At 39.9% G+C, this 15,593-nt stretch overlaps 1 protein-coding gene across 3 annotated transcripts; it reads left to right on the forward strand.

Moving 5' to 3' along the window:
- Positions 1 to 1,165: 1,165 nt before the first annotated feature.
- si:ch211-256e16.3 (kelch-like protein 20) lies at positions 1,166 to 15,070 on the forward strand. Of its 3 annotated transcripts, none has more exons than XM_037544760.1 (11): positions 1,166 to 1,279; positions 3,612 to 3,898; positions 4,727 to 5,053; positions 5,375 to 5,518; positions 8,345 to 8,531; positions 9,264 to 9,410; positions 9,671 to 9,799; positions 10,296 to 10,472; positions 10,558 to 10,704; positions 10,813 to 10,978; positions 14,083 to 14,254. In XM_037544760.1, exons 2-11 carry the CDS (start codon positions 3,629 to 3,631, stop codon positions 14,252 to 14,254), a joined length of 1,866 nt encoding a protein of 621 aa, XP_037400657.1. In that variant the 5' UTR covers positions 1,166 to 1,279; positions 3,612 to 3,628. The 3 variants fall into 3 exon arrangements, with proteins under 3 accessions (XP_037400657.1, XP_017540626.1, XP_037400658.1); XM_017685137.2 differs by lacking the exon at positions 1,166 to 1,279 and adding an exon at positions 1,492 to 1,589; XM_037544761.1 differs by lacking the exon at positions 1,166 to 1,279 and having other exon boundaries at positions 3,629 to 3,898; positions 14,083 to 15,070.
- Positions 15,071 to 15,593: the final 523 nt, after the last annotated feature.

The following is a 15,593-nucleotide window of genomic DNA, read 5'->3' on the forward strand; positions in this document are numbered from 1 at the left end:
CTTGAACTCCACTAAACCAAATGGTGGGTTTCCAAGAGGGCCAGACACCTTGTCGTATGGGGAAGAAGCAAGCCAAGGGATGTCAGGGTGGGTCAGGAGGCCACAGGAGTAACAATTTACATTTTTTATCTTGGCATACTCCATTGCTGCCTCCATCTCCAGACCCCTCCTCATTTCAGCTGTTGGTACTGCACCTTTGAGCATTCTCTCAGGCAGATTACTTGCTGAAGACAACTCCCGAACATAACAAGCCTCTCAGTCTCGGCTTGCAGAGCATGTGCCACTCATAAAGATCAGCAGACATTCCTGTGATGCAGACAGACCAAAGACCTGGATAGAGGCTCAAAGTTTATATAAGTTGCCTCAGCCCTGTGCACAGAGAGGTCTCTCTAACCTATTGGTATCTAGCAAAGATAGTCAAAGATAGACGAAGCACTTCTTGTAAGTCGCTCTGGATAAGGGGTCTGCTAAATGCTGTAAATGTAAATGTAGGTCAGGGAGAGGCCCCTCGAGCGCCTTGTAAACTGTCCTTCTGTAAACAGATACAAATACAGACTTTACAAAACATACTTCATATTTTTTCCAAAATCTTTTTCAGTTGCACCCTGGATATGTAAATAAAAAGTTAGAAAGAAATAGCTAGTAGAGCCTTCATCCTGTCGTAAATAAAATCTATATTTTGAACAGCTTTGTTTTGTAAGCGACCTGTCCAGGCCGTGTCCCGCCTTCCGCTGGGATAGGCTTCAGCACCACCCCTCCGAGGGGTGAGCGGTTTAGAAACAATGTGTTTTTTAAGCATTTGTCTACATACTATTTATAAGCGATTTATTATGGTTAGACTGAGACCATTTAATTGTGTTTTGGAAAATAATGTGATGGCCCATATCATGTAAAACAATTTGTAATCATTTTTTTGCCTTGTTCGGGAGCTGTCTTCACTTTTTTGTCTGGTAGTTAATTTAGCTCATATATGTTAATACTCAAACCTGTCCTGTAACACCGTAAAACTGTTGTTTTTTGCGCTTTAGAGCTCCAATTTATGTAAATCATATACAGCCTTGTGCTCTTTTCAGAGAGGGGCGTGGTATGCAAAGTATAGCCCCGCCGTAGCCCCGCCCCTTGCCGGGCGGCCTCTTTGTGTTGTTGTTTATGTTTGCGCGATCAGTTGTGAGCGCGTGTTTTCTCTGTGCTATGGAAGGGTGGGGGTGAGAAATGGGTTGTTTGGTGTAAAGGAGGGTCGGGGTCACCATGAGACCCCCCCCCACACACCGATGCTGAGGTGAGTGGCTTTTCTGCATTGTACAAAAATAAAGAGCATTTTCGAACTGAAGTTATAGCATCCCTTGTCTTTTCTTTTGCCACTGTACCACTAAGGTTTAAGGTTTAATTTGCAGTTAAATACAACAAAAACAGCGTTATTTGTACCTGTAGTTTCTAGAAACTGTAGGTGGCGCTAGGCAGCCGCGTGTGTTTGTACTCAACACTTTCTGCTCTCATTGAAGAAGAGATGGCGTCACGACTCACAAACAGTTTGAGGTCGAGATGTGAGGATTATATTCTGTTTTGTTAACTAAAATGACGTTTTTCAGGTAAGACCACGTTGTGTTGTCGTGGCTGTTTTATCGCTGGGTTTTCGTGCGTGTCGTGTCGTCGACATCTGTAAATGAAGAGGTTCAAACGAACATTAAAGCTTTAATGTGTCGGATCAGCAGCTGTAGTAACAGTTCGTGTCAGCTCCCCCTGGACCAGGAGCTTAACGGCGGACAGACCTCTACATTAGTCCGTTTATCTGCGAGTTTATCGGCTCATGTTAGAGCAGGTCCTCAGTTAATTAGGTGTATTAACGGCGTAAGGGTAACTAACGTGCTGACTGCACATATAAGGGAAATCATTTCTTACGGCAGGGTGTTTACGGTGCACGCCCATGGTCTGACATGTATAAGCCACAGGCAGTTGAGGAGAGCATCTGTGTGTTTAGAGGCTTTAAATAAAGAACGAACGCTGACTTGTAGCACATCTTTAATGTCTTTCATCAGTACTATTGATTTAGATCAGTGTAGACCTGTGAAAAATCTTAAAACTGTGAGAAAGCATTGCTCAATGACCCACAGCATTGTTATCAGAAACTACAAGATTTCTGTGTTGCTCCCTGTAAAAAAATATCATGATACCTCAAAACCTTTTCTTGATACATGACGAATATCATGATATTTAGGGTTTATTGTGCTTGAAGCAGACAAAAAGAACTAAAATGAAAAATATTGTAATTTTTATTCGCTATTCATGTTCACCACTGATCCCGATCCAAGTAACTAGAATTATTCGTACTCTCTTATAAAAATGAAGCAAGTCAGTGCTCTGTAAGTAATGACAGTATCCATAATATGCTCAGAAAAGCAAATTGTGACATAACGTGCTGTAACTGGTCATATTGTCCACCTTACGTTTTAATGATTCCACCAGTGTTGAGTGGACTGACCTGTCTGAACACCTTCCTTTTATTTTATTACTATTATTTTTTATTTTTTGTGTAAGATTGTATAAAAAAGAAAAATCAAACAGAAAGAACTTCTCTTGTATGCAAAATATATGTGCTGGTCACAAAATATTCTCTCTCAATATATATATACTCTGGATTATGATGCTCACCTATTTTCACACCCTTAAGAGCTGCTGTCATGGCCACTGTGGCTCATAATAGTAATCAGTTTTGTTCAGATGTTCCTCTGGTTTCTGTCACTACTACTGTAATGAAAATCAGGGTCAGCAAATTTCTCTGTATTAGTTATTCCTGGTTAGTTGGACTTAATGCAGAGTTCTTGGTAGTTATTTTTTCTTTTTTATGTGGCACTGTTGGCCCTTTTTGTCTCTTCTGACTTAAAAAAAACCCCAGAAAAAGTGAATATTGTGAAGCATATCATAAGAATGTATTTATTTATTGTATTTATGTATTGAATATTGTTTAGGCACATCAGTATAACACCCGGTCATGTCTGAACTGAATGTTTAAAGCACTGCCTGCTGAGGTTGTGTCATTTGGCTGTCTTTTGAAGGCAGTGTAGATGTAGGTTATCCCTTATTTTCCATAACGCTATGTGTCAACATACTGATGTCGTAAGAAGACAAAGGCAGAAAGCATTAGGTCAGACACAGTGGGGGAGAATCTGTGTACAAATTCAAGCGATTGTTTATTAAAGATTTTGTTTCTGACAAGAAAGCCTTCATCCTATGGTAAATTAAATATATATGTTGAAAAGCTATTTGCTTTGTAAGTGTTTGTGTGTATGTTACTTGTAAGTGGCTCGTTGTGGTTAGGCTACGAACATTTTGAATGGCATTTTTAATATATTTTAAAGGCCAATATCATGTGAAATTTTCTTCACTTTTAACATATATAACACTCTAACATTTTTACCTGTGTATGAAATAACTGTAGGATCATCCCTAATTATAATTGCACAGTATTTTGTAGTGTAATATTGTAGTCTTAGATCCTGTAGAATTTCATGTAGAATTACTGTAGTTCTTCATCATAAGGAAAGTAATTGGAAACGACCACTACAAGCAATGTTTTTTATATGCAGTCAAAATATTCTGTTTTGCTCTTACAGCCTGCAATAGCGTCAGAATGGAAATCATGGCCGTAAATATGCTGACTGCTTCCCCTGCTACGGCTACGCTGCCACCCTCGCCATGTTTTGAGGACCCTGGCCTGCCACTCGGAAGTTTGGACAATGAAGACTATGTGTTTGTGGAGCCTCGTCACCCCAACAAGGTGCTGGAAGGACTGAACAGCCTACGGCTTAACAACGCCTTCTGCGATGTCACTCTCTGTTGTGGAGGACAGGAGTTTCCATGTCATCGCATCGTGCTGGCCTCCTTCAGCTCTTACTTTCAGGTAAAAATCTGTTCTTGAAGCAAGCAAATGGGAAGCCACAAAGGTGGAGTTCATGTCAGTGGATTCTGAACTAATTACAGTTTAAACTCAACTTGACAGCATAATGTGTGCCAGATAATCATTTGTCCCAAGCATAGTTTATCAGCTCTTTACATTATGTAAACATTTCTTGATGAATGCACTGATAGAAAATGCTGGGGAAAATGACTGGGATCTCCAGCAGCAGAAGCTTAGTTCATGTGCCCTGGGTGATGTGTGTCTGTACTTAGTGTAGGAAGAATAACTTTGTTTCTCTCACTCCATCAACCCCAGCAAAGTACCTGCTAGACTGGGCATCAGTTTGGCCATGCAGACAATATAGAGAAGTTAGCCATTGTAACTGAAATGTGTCTTTTCCTTTAGTATAAATTATTTTGTTAAACACGAGCAGTGTGTTTTTGAAATATGATGTGTTTCATTTAATGTATAATATCTTATAATGCAGACACCTTTATTACTATAAAACAAATGCCTAGTTGCCAAAGTAGTAGGATTTACCAAATTCTATAAGATCTGACGGTTAAGCACAGCGGAATCCAAAGAATAATTCCTGAATATTTCTTTAATCTAGCATTGAATTCAAGAGTAACAATTTAGTTTTCAAAGTATATTGATTCATCATTTTTCTGTGGGGCATACCCACCAAAGTTTTTTGCACTGTCTAATGGACATTGACATTTGTGAATGGTTTGAAGTGAATTTGCTTATTGGTCAAAACCTTGCTAATACCGATAGACAGGAAGTTGCTGTTCAATTTCTGTTATAGCTATCTCTCCACAACTCTCACAGGCCATGTTTTCCACTGACCTGATGGAGTCACGGCAAGAGCGCGTGGCCATCAATGGTGTGGAGCCGCAGATGATTGGCATGCTGGTCAGCTATGCCTATACGGCGGAGGTAGTGATCTCCAAGGCCAACGTGCAGGCCCTGCTGGCTGCTGCCAACCTTCTGGACGTGAGGGCTGTGCGTGAGGCCTGCTGCAGGTTTATGGAACGCCAGATGGATGAAATCAACTGTGTGGGCATTCACTGCTTCGCTGAGGCTCACTCATGTAAGGAGCTGGAGCGCCGCAGTATGGAATACATCCAGCAGCATTTTAGCACTGTCTGCCAGCAGGTGAGATCAACAGGACAGTTTTTCACAGATACTTTGTTGAAACCAAATACTAAGTTTTTTTTGAGAAGCATTGTGTTTTCACCAATGGACGATGGTTAACAGTATTTCGCACACTTGTCATAACAAATTATATAACTAAAACACTGTGCTTAAAACAAAAATTATATTTTTTATATATATATATATATATATATATATATATATATATATATATATATATATATATATATATATCCAGGTGAATTTTGTTTATTATCAGTCTTAATGCATCAGTCTCAGAATCAGCACATCTCATTTATCTATTTTGGTTTGCTCTTACAGGAGGAATTCCTCTCCCTGTGTGCCGATAAACTCACTGAAATTATCTCCAGTGATCACCTCAACGTGCCAAAGGAGGAGACTGTATTTGAAGCTGCCATGCTCTGGTTGGAGAAAAGTGCCTCCCGCAGGCAAAGCTTTGAAAAGGTGAGTTCTGTGTGAATGCCTTATATCCAGTGGAGTATAATGAAGAGAGCAACTTGCTTTGAGGATAAGTAGATATTTATGTTAATGGAGAAGAGGACCCATAGAGGAAGGCTTGGTAAGAGGCCTCCTCATGCTGTAGAAGTCAGGCTCAAAGTGATGGTCAAAATTTGTTCATCTTAAATTTATTAAACTCACTAGACTTGCTTATGTGGCTTTTAGCTCTGTGTGTCATACTGCAATCTATAAAAATGGACAAAAGTATGTTGCATAACTAAACAGTTTTAGTTGTAACTGTATTGGAGGTTTAATTTCATCTTATGTTTGTCCATTTTTACATTACAGTATCACATATAATACTGTGCAACAGTCAGAGCCCTTTGTTTATTTACAACCCCAATTCCAATGAAGTTGGGACGTTGTGTAAAACATAAATAAAAACATAATACAATGATTTGCAAATCCTTTTCAACCTATATTCAATTGAATACACTACAAAGACAAGATATTTAATGTTCAAACGAATAAACTTTATTGTTTTTTGCAAATATTCACTCATTTTGAATTTGATGCCTGCAACACATTCCAAAGAAGTTGGGACAGGGGCATGTTTACCACTGTGTTACATCACCTTTCCTTTTAACAACACTCAATAAGAGTTTGGGAACTGAGGACACTAATTGTTGAAACTTTGTAGGTGGAATTCTTTCCCAATCTTGCTTGATGTACAACTTCAGTTGCTCAACAGTCCGGTGTCTCCGTTGTCGTATTTTGTGCTTCATAATGCGGCACACGTTTTCAGTGGGAGACAGGTCTGGACTGCAGGCAGGCCAGTCTATGACCCGCACTCTTTTACTACGAAGCCACGCTGTTGTAACACGTGCAGAATGTGGCTTGGCATTGTCTTGCTGAAATAAGCAGGACGTCCCTGAAAAAGATGTTGCTTTGAAGGCAGCATATGTTGCTCCAAAACCTGTATGTACCTTTCAGCATTAATGGTGCCTTCACAGATGTGCAAGTTACCCATGCCATGAGCACTAACACCCCCATACCATCAGAGATGCTGGCTTTTGAACTTGCACTGATAACAATCCAGACAGTCCTTTTCCTCTTTGGCCCGGAGGACACGACGTCCATGATTTCCAAAAAGTATTTGAAATGTGGACTCGTCAGACCACAGGACACTTTCCCGCTTTGCGTTTGGGGCAAGTCCTTTCCCCTTACCTAGAGTGGGCATGCCATCCTTTTCTGGGCTAGGACCAAAATGGAAAATATATTTAACAGAAAATTACGCAGAATCCATATGAATAAACATAGTATCACATTTTCAGTATTAATGTGTTCACCCTTTGGCTTTATTGCAGCTTGCATTCTTTTCTGGAGAATTGTTTTCAGACTAATCTGCAGAGATATTTTTCTACACCTCTACAGTTCAGTCTCAGAAGTTAGTTGCATTTTCTGCTTCTCCTATTGATCCCAAACATATTTACTGCTGTTGAGGTCTGAACTCTGTTGTGGTCAGTCCATTGCTCTATTTTCATTTCTCAGTAATGGCTCCTTGACATCTGTACATCCTTCCAGACTCATAGTGTTGAGTGATATTCTCTCAGTGGAAGGATGGACAGAAACATCTGTGGATTTTTTTTTTCCAGATCTGAATGAAGAGTGGAGTTCGATATTCTCCTCTCTCTCAAAGATGAAAGCTTTAAGGACTGTTTATCTGATGTTGACAGTTTTCAGGGTCTACCATGTCTCTAGAAATCTAGGTTTTGTCCACTTAATTTCATTAGATTTTCCCTTCATTATGCAAGTGTATTATATGGAATCACTTCAGAAAGATCTCTTAAAAAATGAACTACTTGTGCTTAATGGCCATTTTGACATTAGTAAAGGGTGGTCTCTGACTTTTGCGCAGTATTATAGTGTTAGAAACAATATTACAAACTGTGTTGGAGTCCTTGATGACTGAGGCATACAGTTAGCATAATTACTGGGTGTAAGCTTCCATCACTTGTTAACTACATTAGCACAAAATTAAAGAGGCCTCAAATATGTGTCATAGTATAGATTGATGAGTGCAGTGTAGTTTTACTGTAGTGCAGCAGCATGAAGAGGAGTGCATTATGTTTAGTCCCCAGATCCATACAACTCAATGGAGAAGCAGGATCACCGTAGGCAGATGAGTGCAGCTGTCTCTTTTGAGGCATGGGGATATGTGAAGGATTAACACAGTGGTGTTTGGTGTATGAACTTAGTCATATACACATAAGGGTGTTTGTGTTTGCTTGTTTGTATACTTAAACTATACTTTGAAACATATCAGATGATGTCTCACAATAACTTGATTTCAATTACAATTCATTAAAAAATCATTTGCTGCGCAATGGAGTCCAACCACCATTGATTCCATTATTTTGGTGCAGTGCATAGTTTTTTAATAAAAGACACTGAATACACAAATGTGACAGGAGGAACTATTAAAACCGTGGTGGAATATCCACAATAAAAGCAAAAATGTATTTGTAATGTATTGAATCTAATTTGTTATGATGTAATATAATTGATCAAGTTGAATAGCCACTTTCTGATCAATGCACCTTTTATTATTTTGTTAATAATACAGCTTTATTATTTTGTTGGTCTGTCAAAGGATTGAAATATTCACTGTAAATCACATTATTTTGTTTAGTTAATCACAATTTATCACATTTGTATTATTTGCGCAAGAATGATTTTTCCATTTAAGAAGCAGTGCATTTTGCTTTTCTAGTACACTTATGAACCCAGAGTGTATAATGATGACGTGTGGTGCGTGTGTGTGATCTGAAGGTGCTTGAACACATCCGACTGCCGTTCATAAGCCCCTATTACATTCATGATGTAATCGAGTCTCTGGATGTGGTGAAGGAGTCTCTGAAGTGCCAAAAACTGATCTCTGAAGCCAAGGACTACCTTCTGCTCCAGGACCGCAGAGGAGAACTCTACAGCCCTCGCGCTCGGCCTCGTAGGGCCACAGGTATGGCAAACACCAATTCACGCTAGGCCTGTCACTATTGATTATATTACTAATACAGGAATCTAGTGATTATTTTGAAGATTCATGTCCTATGCACTCAAATATTTAATATTACCTTATATACACTAATTTGTAACTACTGTGTGTATTTGAAACCGTGTGGGTTTCCTCCCTTTCAGTGATGCTCACAGAAGCGATTTGCGTGCTAATAGCTCCCCCTTGTGTATAATCTTCTAACTGCTGAAAACAGTTTCTATTGACCTGCAGACATCCAGTGTATCATTCAAACTATGAAGTAATCACAGCTGTTTTATTGAGAGAATAAATGATTGAGTTATCATGACAGCCCTTTCTGTTGGAGATTACTTAATTCAATACATTTTAAGGCAAATTTGTAATTCTTTAGACAAGCAGTTTGCATGATGCTAAACTGTTGCCACTAAACGTCTATTACTTGATGTCTACATTAGAATTAGTGGTGGAAATATGATAGTATTTTATTGTATTATAATAAATTGCACCACAATACACTTTTCTGATCATTTGCAAATCTCTTGGAGAAATTTCTTTTTGGAGAAAATTGTGTGAATTAGATTATGGGCTGAGTCGTTGCTTTAAGAGAAGTCATGTCTATATTTGACCTTGTGGTTTATGCTTCATTAGTGTTAAGTTTACAGCTGTTCAAAGAGTTCAAACCCAGACTCAGTGTGTGTTTCTCTCTCTCTCTGACAGGCACAGCTGAAGTAATAGTGACGGTAGGAGGGGAGGATGATAAGGTCGTGCTGCGGAGTGTGGAGAGCTTTGACCCTTTAACCAGTCAATGGAAAAGCCTGGCCTGCCTTCCCTTTGCTGTGAGTAAGCACGGCTTAGTGGTGTCAGGTGAGTGTTTGTTTACATAGTTTGTCTAATTCTTGTCACTTGAGCTCTGTTACACTGTTACTGCAGTGTGTTGTGTGTTGTTTTTGAGTCATTTTCAACTGTCAAACTACATAGCTTTGATCAAACTCAGTCTCTGTTGTACAAGCCAGGTGTTGAACTTAAGCTAAAGGCTACTTATGACCATTTCTCATTCTGAAGTGTTTTATTTTCCAGCTTGCCTTTCTGAGTGATGTTGGTTATCCTGACTTGTGTCTGAGCAGGCTGCATGCTGTATCTGGCTGGAGGAGAATTCCCAGATGGCTCAGCCAGCAGAGAGATGTGGCGCTATGACCCCTGCTTTGATTCTTGGTTAGAGATGGCCCCCATGAATGTGGCAAGATCAGAATTAGGTGAGGCTGAGAAAACATATCACCTGTTTCTTCAGGCATTCTACTCTCATAGTCTCTTACAGAGTCACTCCACGCATTTTAGCTGCATTTGTCATTTTAATCAGGGATTCAGGCAGGAATTTTATTAGTAGGATTGGAAAAAGTAGGAAAAACCGAACAAAACTGTGTACACAGCTAAAAAAGTTATTGATGAAAACGTTGATGATGAGTTTTTAAAAGAAAATGGTATGCAGCAGCAGGTTTTTTGCAGGAAATTATATAAATATATAAGAAGGACTCTCTTTTTCTGTAACTCAGTTTGATGGAAAAACTTCCGGCAACTAAATTTCCACTTTGTTACTACATGTAAAATCTAGCTAACGTTTGTTTTACCTGCACTGAACTCTATTATGACAATTTTAAACAGGTAGCACTTTAACTGAACAGAAATAGTCTCTGTTTCAGAGTCTGGTGTTGTAGAGGGTTGAGTTGTTTAACTTGTTTTGACTCCCCACAGGTCTGGTGATGCTGGATGGATATGTCTTTGCGGTAGGAGGCTGGGAGGGTCGCTCTCGTCTGGACTCAGTCGAGTGTTACAATCCTCACACTAACACCTGGCAGTTTCTGGAGTCTGTCAAAATGGCTGTCACCAGTCCTGCTGTCGTTGCACTGGATGGTTTACTTTATGTCACAGGTAGTGTATTCAGTTTACACATGTTGCTTGGCCTTTCAAAACCAGGTGTCTTTGGGCTCTAATGAAAAGTCATAATAAAATGCAGGAGGCGCTGTTTTGGAAGATGGGGACGGAACTGACCTAGCACAAGTCTACAACCCTAAAACTCATGTGTGGACAGAAGTTGCCTCCATGCAGATTGCCCGCTCCGGCTCCGCAGCCTGCACCCTGAAGGGCAAGATCTATGTAATAGGTGAAAAGGAAACAGTTGTTTATGAGATATGCTTGACAGTTATTTTGTATGCCATTACCTCCTATTTGGATTGTATTTGGCATTTACTTCAGTTCTTCTTCTGCCAAGGTGGCTGGCATGCATCCACCGAAAACACAGACAAAGTGGAATGCTATGACCCGAAGAGCAACAAGTGGACTATGTGTGCTCCGATGAAGGAACGGCGCTATAGGCCTGGGGTGGCAGTTGTGGACGGGAAGATCTATGTGTTGGGAGGAGAAGAGGGCTGGGACAGGTCAGACATGATGCCAGATAAAGTAATAAAACTGAGTGTCCAACTTCTATGTTTGTTGTCTTCTCCAGTCATAGTTAGTCTGTGTATGTTTATATGAATGTTTATCAGTATGTAGTTCTTGTACCACCATATCCCCTTGAAGTGATAGATATCTGAGTTTTTCCAGATTGCATTAATTTTTTCTATAGGCCTCGGAGGATGTTTTAAAAGTTTAATTAGGTCTGGTGCTACTCTTAATCTTTGCAAAAGATTGCAAAGCCTTTTTTTGTTAATGGTTATTTGTAGCGTTACTTTGTAGGGAAAAAATGCACTAAAAAATGGTGTCCTTGCACTGGAACAGCTAAGAATATTTATACGACAATTCATAAGTCAGATCTGTCGAGTTAAATTTAGGTTTTTTGAGTTTTTTGGACTCTGGATGGACGTAGACACCAAGTATAGAGGTTATAGTATGGGTATGAATGCCAGTGTAGTGATGGCATAGAGGAAAACACACAGTAGACTTAAGGTTTGATTAACTGTCCAGGCAGGAAAACTACTGCCACACTAATAAGAGTCCTTGGGCAAGACTCCTAATATTACAACCCCAATTCCAGTGAAGTTGGGACATTGTGTAAAACATAAATAAAAACAAAATACAATGAATTGCAAATCCTTTTCAACCTATATTCAACTGAATACACTACAAAGACAAGATATTTAATGTTTGAACGGATAAACTTTATTGTTTTTTGCAAATATTCACTAATTTTGAATTTGATGCCTGCTACACATTCCAAAGAAGTTGGGACAGGGGCGTGTTTACCACTGTGTTACATCACCTTTCCTTTTAACAACACTCAATAAGCGTTTGGGAACTGAGGGCACTAATTGTTGGAGCTTTGTAGGTGGAATTCTTTCCCATTCTTGCTTGATGTACAACTTCAGTTGCTCAACAGTCCGGTGTCTCCGTTGTCGTATTTTGCGCTTCATAATGCAGCACACGTTTTCAGTGGGAGACAAGTCTGGACTGCAGGCAGGCCAGTCTAGTACCCGCACTCTTTTACTACGAAGCCACTCTGTTGTAACACGTGCAGAATGTGGCTTGGCATTGTCTTGCTGAAATAAGCAGGACGTCCCTGAAAAAGACGTTGCTTGGATGGCAGCATATGTTGCTCCAAAACCTGTATGTACCTTTCAGCATTAATGGTGCCTTCACAGATGTGCAAGTTACTCATGCCATGGGCACTAACACCCCCACATACCACCAGAGATGCTGGCTTTTGAACTTTGCACTGATAACAATCCAGACAGTCCTTTTCCTCTTTGACCCGGAGGACATGACGTCCATGATTTCCGAAAACAATTTGAAATGTGGACTCGTCAGACCACAGGACACTTTTCCACTTTGCGTCAGTCCATCTCAGATGAGCTCAGGCCCAGAGAAGCCGGCAGCATTTCTGGGTGTTGTTGATATATGGCTTTCGCTTTGCATGGCAGAGTTTTAACTTGCACTTGTAGATGGAGCGACGAACTGTGTTCACTGACAGTGGTTTTCTGAAGTGTTCCTGAGCCCATGTGGGAATATCCGTTACAGAATGATGTCGGTTTTTAATGCAGTGCTGAGGGATCGAAGGTCACGGGCATTCACTGTTGGTTTTCTGCCTTGCCGCTTACTTGCAGAGATTTCTCCAGATTCTCTGAATCTTTTGATGATATTATGGACTGTAGATGATGAAATGCAGGTTGAGAAACATTGTTCTTAAACTGTTGTTCACGCAGTTGTTCACAGAGTGGTGAACCTCGCCCCATCCTTGCTTGTGAACAACTGAGCCTTTCAGGTATGCTCCCTTTATACCCAATCATGTCACTCACCTGTTTCCAATTAACCTGTTCACCTGTGAAATGTTCCAAACAGGTGTTTTTGAGCATTCCTCAACTTTCCCAGTCTTTTGTTGCCCCTGTCCCAACTTCTTTGGAACGTGTTGCAGGCATCAAATTCAAAATGATTTGCAAAAAACAATAAAGTTTATCCGTTTGAACATTAAATATATTGTCTTTGTAGTGTATTCAATTGAATATAGGTTGAAAAGGATTTGCAATTCATTGTATTTTGTTTTTATTTATGTTTTACACAACGTCCCAACTTCATTGGAATTGGGGTTGTACATTTGTCTACCTTTTTACACCAACTAGCCACTTACTTTAAAAATATCTCCTTGTATCTACACTCATTACCATATTGGTGCACTTTTTAGTTCTGCAGTTGCAGATTGTAGTTCATCTGCTTCTCTGCATAACTTCTTAAATGATCAGAACCCTCACAGAACCACCACTGAGCAGGTATTATTTGGAGAGTGGATGAATCTCAGCACTGCAGTGACACTGCCGTGGTAATGGTGTGTTAGTGTGAGTTTTTAAACACATCTGTGTCACTGCTGGATTGAGAATAAGATAAAATAATCCTTTATAAGTCCCACAATGGGGAACCACCAACCAGAAATATTTAGCTTACAGTGTCCACCAATGAAGGACTAGAGGATGACTGACAAACTGCAGCAACAGGTGAGCTACTGTCTCTGATTTTACATCTACAAGGTGGACCAACAAAGTAGGTGTGCCTAACTGTGGACAGTGATATGCTCCTGTAATAGCTCTGTATCTCATCCATTCATGCCAGCGCAACACACACTAACACATACCACCGTCATGTCAGGGTCACTGCAGTGCTGAGAATGATCCACCACCCACATAATACCTGCTGTGTGGTGGTCCCGTTAAGGACCTCACCATTTAAGAACCTCACCATTTAAGAACAGAGTGAAAGAGGGCTTTTAGAGTATGCAGAGAAACAGATGGACTGCAGTCTGTAATTGTAGAACTACCAAGTGTACCTATTTAGAAAGTGGACCTGATAAAATGGACAAAGTGTAGGTGCAAGATAGGTAGATTTAATGAAGTTGCTGCTCGATGTAACTTTTGTAAGCTTGTTGATTGTGGCGGACACTTCAAAAAGCAACCAAAGTTTCTCTGGGTAATGGACTCAGGTTTGTGCAACTGATCTAATCTTCTAAAATGTGTCTATTCTCTAATGGTAAGCTATGTGCATACTTCTTCCCACTCAGGTACCATGACACCATTGAGCGGTACTGTGAAGAGACTGACGCCTGGGAAATTGTGGGTGAGATGCCAACCAGTCGGAGCTGGTTGAGTTGTGTGTCACTACAGCTGAGGAAAGACACGCATGCTGCCAGTCACCCTGGTGCTGCATCTGAGACGGAGTTCCCTGTGGACTGAGGGAATCAAGGTACCTGGTGCATTTAAGCCTCATGCTCTGTGTGCCTACCACACCCAGCAAACACTGCATCTGCGTGTGCAAGAGAAGGCCAGGAGGGCTGCTCTTGAAGTGCTCGTGCCGAATGTAGTTTTCAGTTTGCCGCTTGGCTGTGGAAAAAGGACCCACTGACAGGTCTTAAGAAACTAGTTGTGTGGTAATCTGTCCTTTGGGTCCATTCCACAACCATGGATGGATAGAAGTCAGTGGTCATGTGTAAGAGTGTATGTTTACCCACAGTGTCATGTACATCACCCACCTGAATCTGTGAAAAAAGGTATACAGGGTTCCTACATGTGTTAGCTATGAGCACCATGATTGTGGAATACTGATGTGGTTTTGCCCTTATCAGTTGCAGTTGTGAAGTATTTTTGTACCCCTATTTGAATGGTGGTTTTTGTATTTATTAGGATATGTTAGACATTTTATGGAAGTATGTTATCTAGTTGATTATATAGGAACCATTCCCAATTAATACTAACTTTAATTTTACAGCATTTCAACTTAAGTGACATCAATTTGACACAAACACTTTCACATATAGGTATATATTATATACAGCTGTACACTTGATGTCAGCCACTGAACTTGTGAATTGACTTTCTAATCAGCAGTACTTTCTCAAATTACCTGATAAATTTCTTAATTTTCCATTACGATTCAAGATTGCTACGAGTAATCGAACATAGCCTACACATTCAGAATGGTATTATGTCTTCAAAATTTGTCAGTGATGTATTTTGAGTAGTATGTGTTAATAAAAAAGTATTCAGGGTTAATGTTGGCGTGTCACGTGTATTTATATTCAGAATTGAAATTAAGTAGTTTCCTGCAGCCTCTACTATTTAAAGGGACATTCCAGCCCAAAACTAGTCAGATATCTTGCTTGTCATGTTATGCTCTGTTCTGTAGTGCTGCATTACATCATAGCTTCATTGGTATGGCAAAATTCAGCATCAAATGTTTTGTTTGTGTTGTCTCACTACAATACCCAGCATGCATTGCTTAAATACATCAAAATCATTAGAAATCTCTGCAAAGTTCACCCAGTCCAAAGTGCTAGGGTTCAAATCTTCATTTAGAATTGAACAGGCACCACAGACATGGTTTTACCTTTTGGCTAGAGAAAAGAAGTTAAAACTGAAATAACGTTATTGGATAGCAAGCTACCTTTCTGAATTAACCTTCAACTTACATTTCTCCTCATCTGATAAGTTGTACCTGTAATCTGACAAGTCTACATTATAGAAATGATTTCTATTTATATACATCTGCAATAAGACAGTTGCCTTCCTGGTGGTA

This window comes from Pygocentrus nattereri, chromosome 14, assembly GCF_015220715.1.
Source record: "Pygocentrus nattereri isolate fPygNat1 chromosome 14, fPygNat1.pri, whole genome shotgun sequence".
NCBI classification, from domain to species: domain Eukaryota; kingdom Metazoa; phylum Chordata; class Actinopteri; order Characiformes; family Serrasalmidae; genus Pygocentrus; species Pygocentrus nattereri.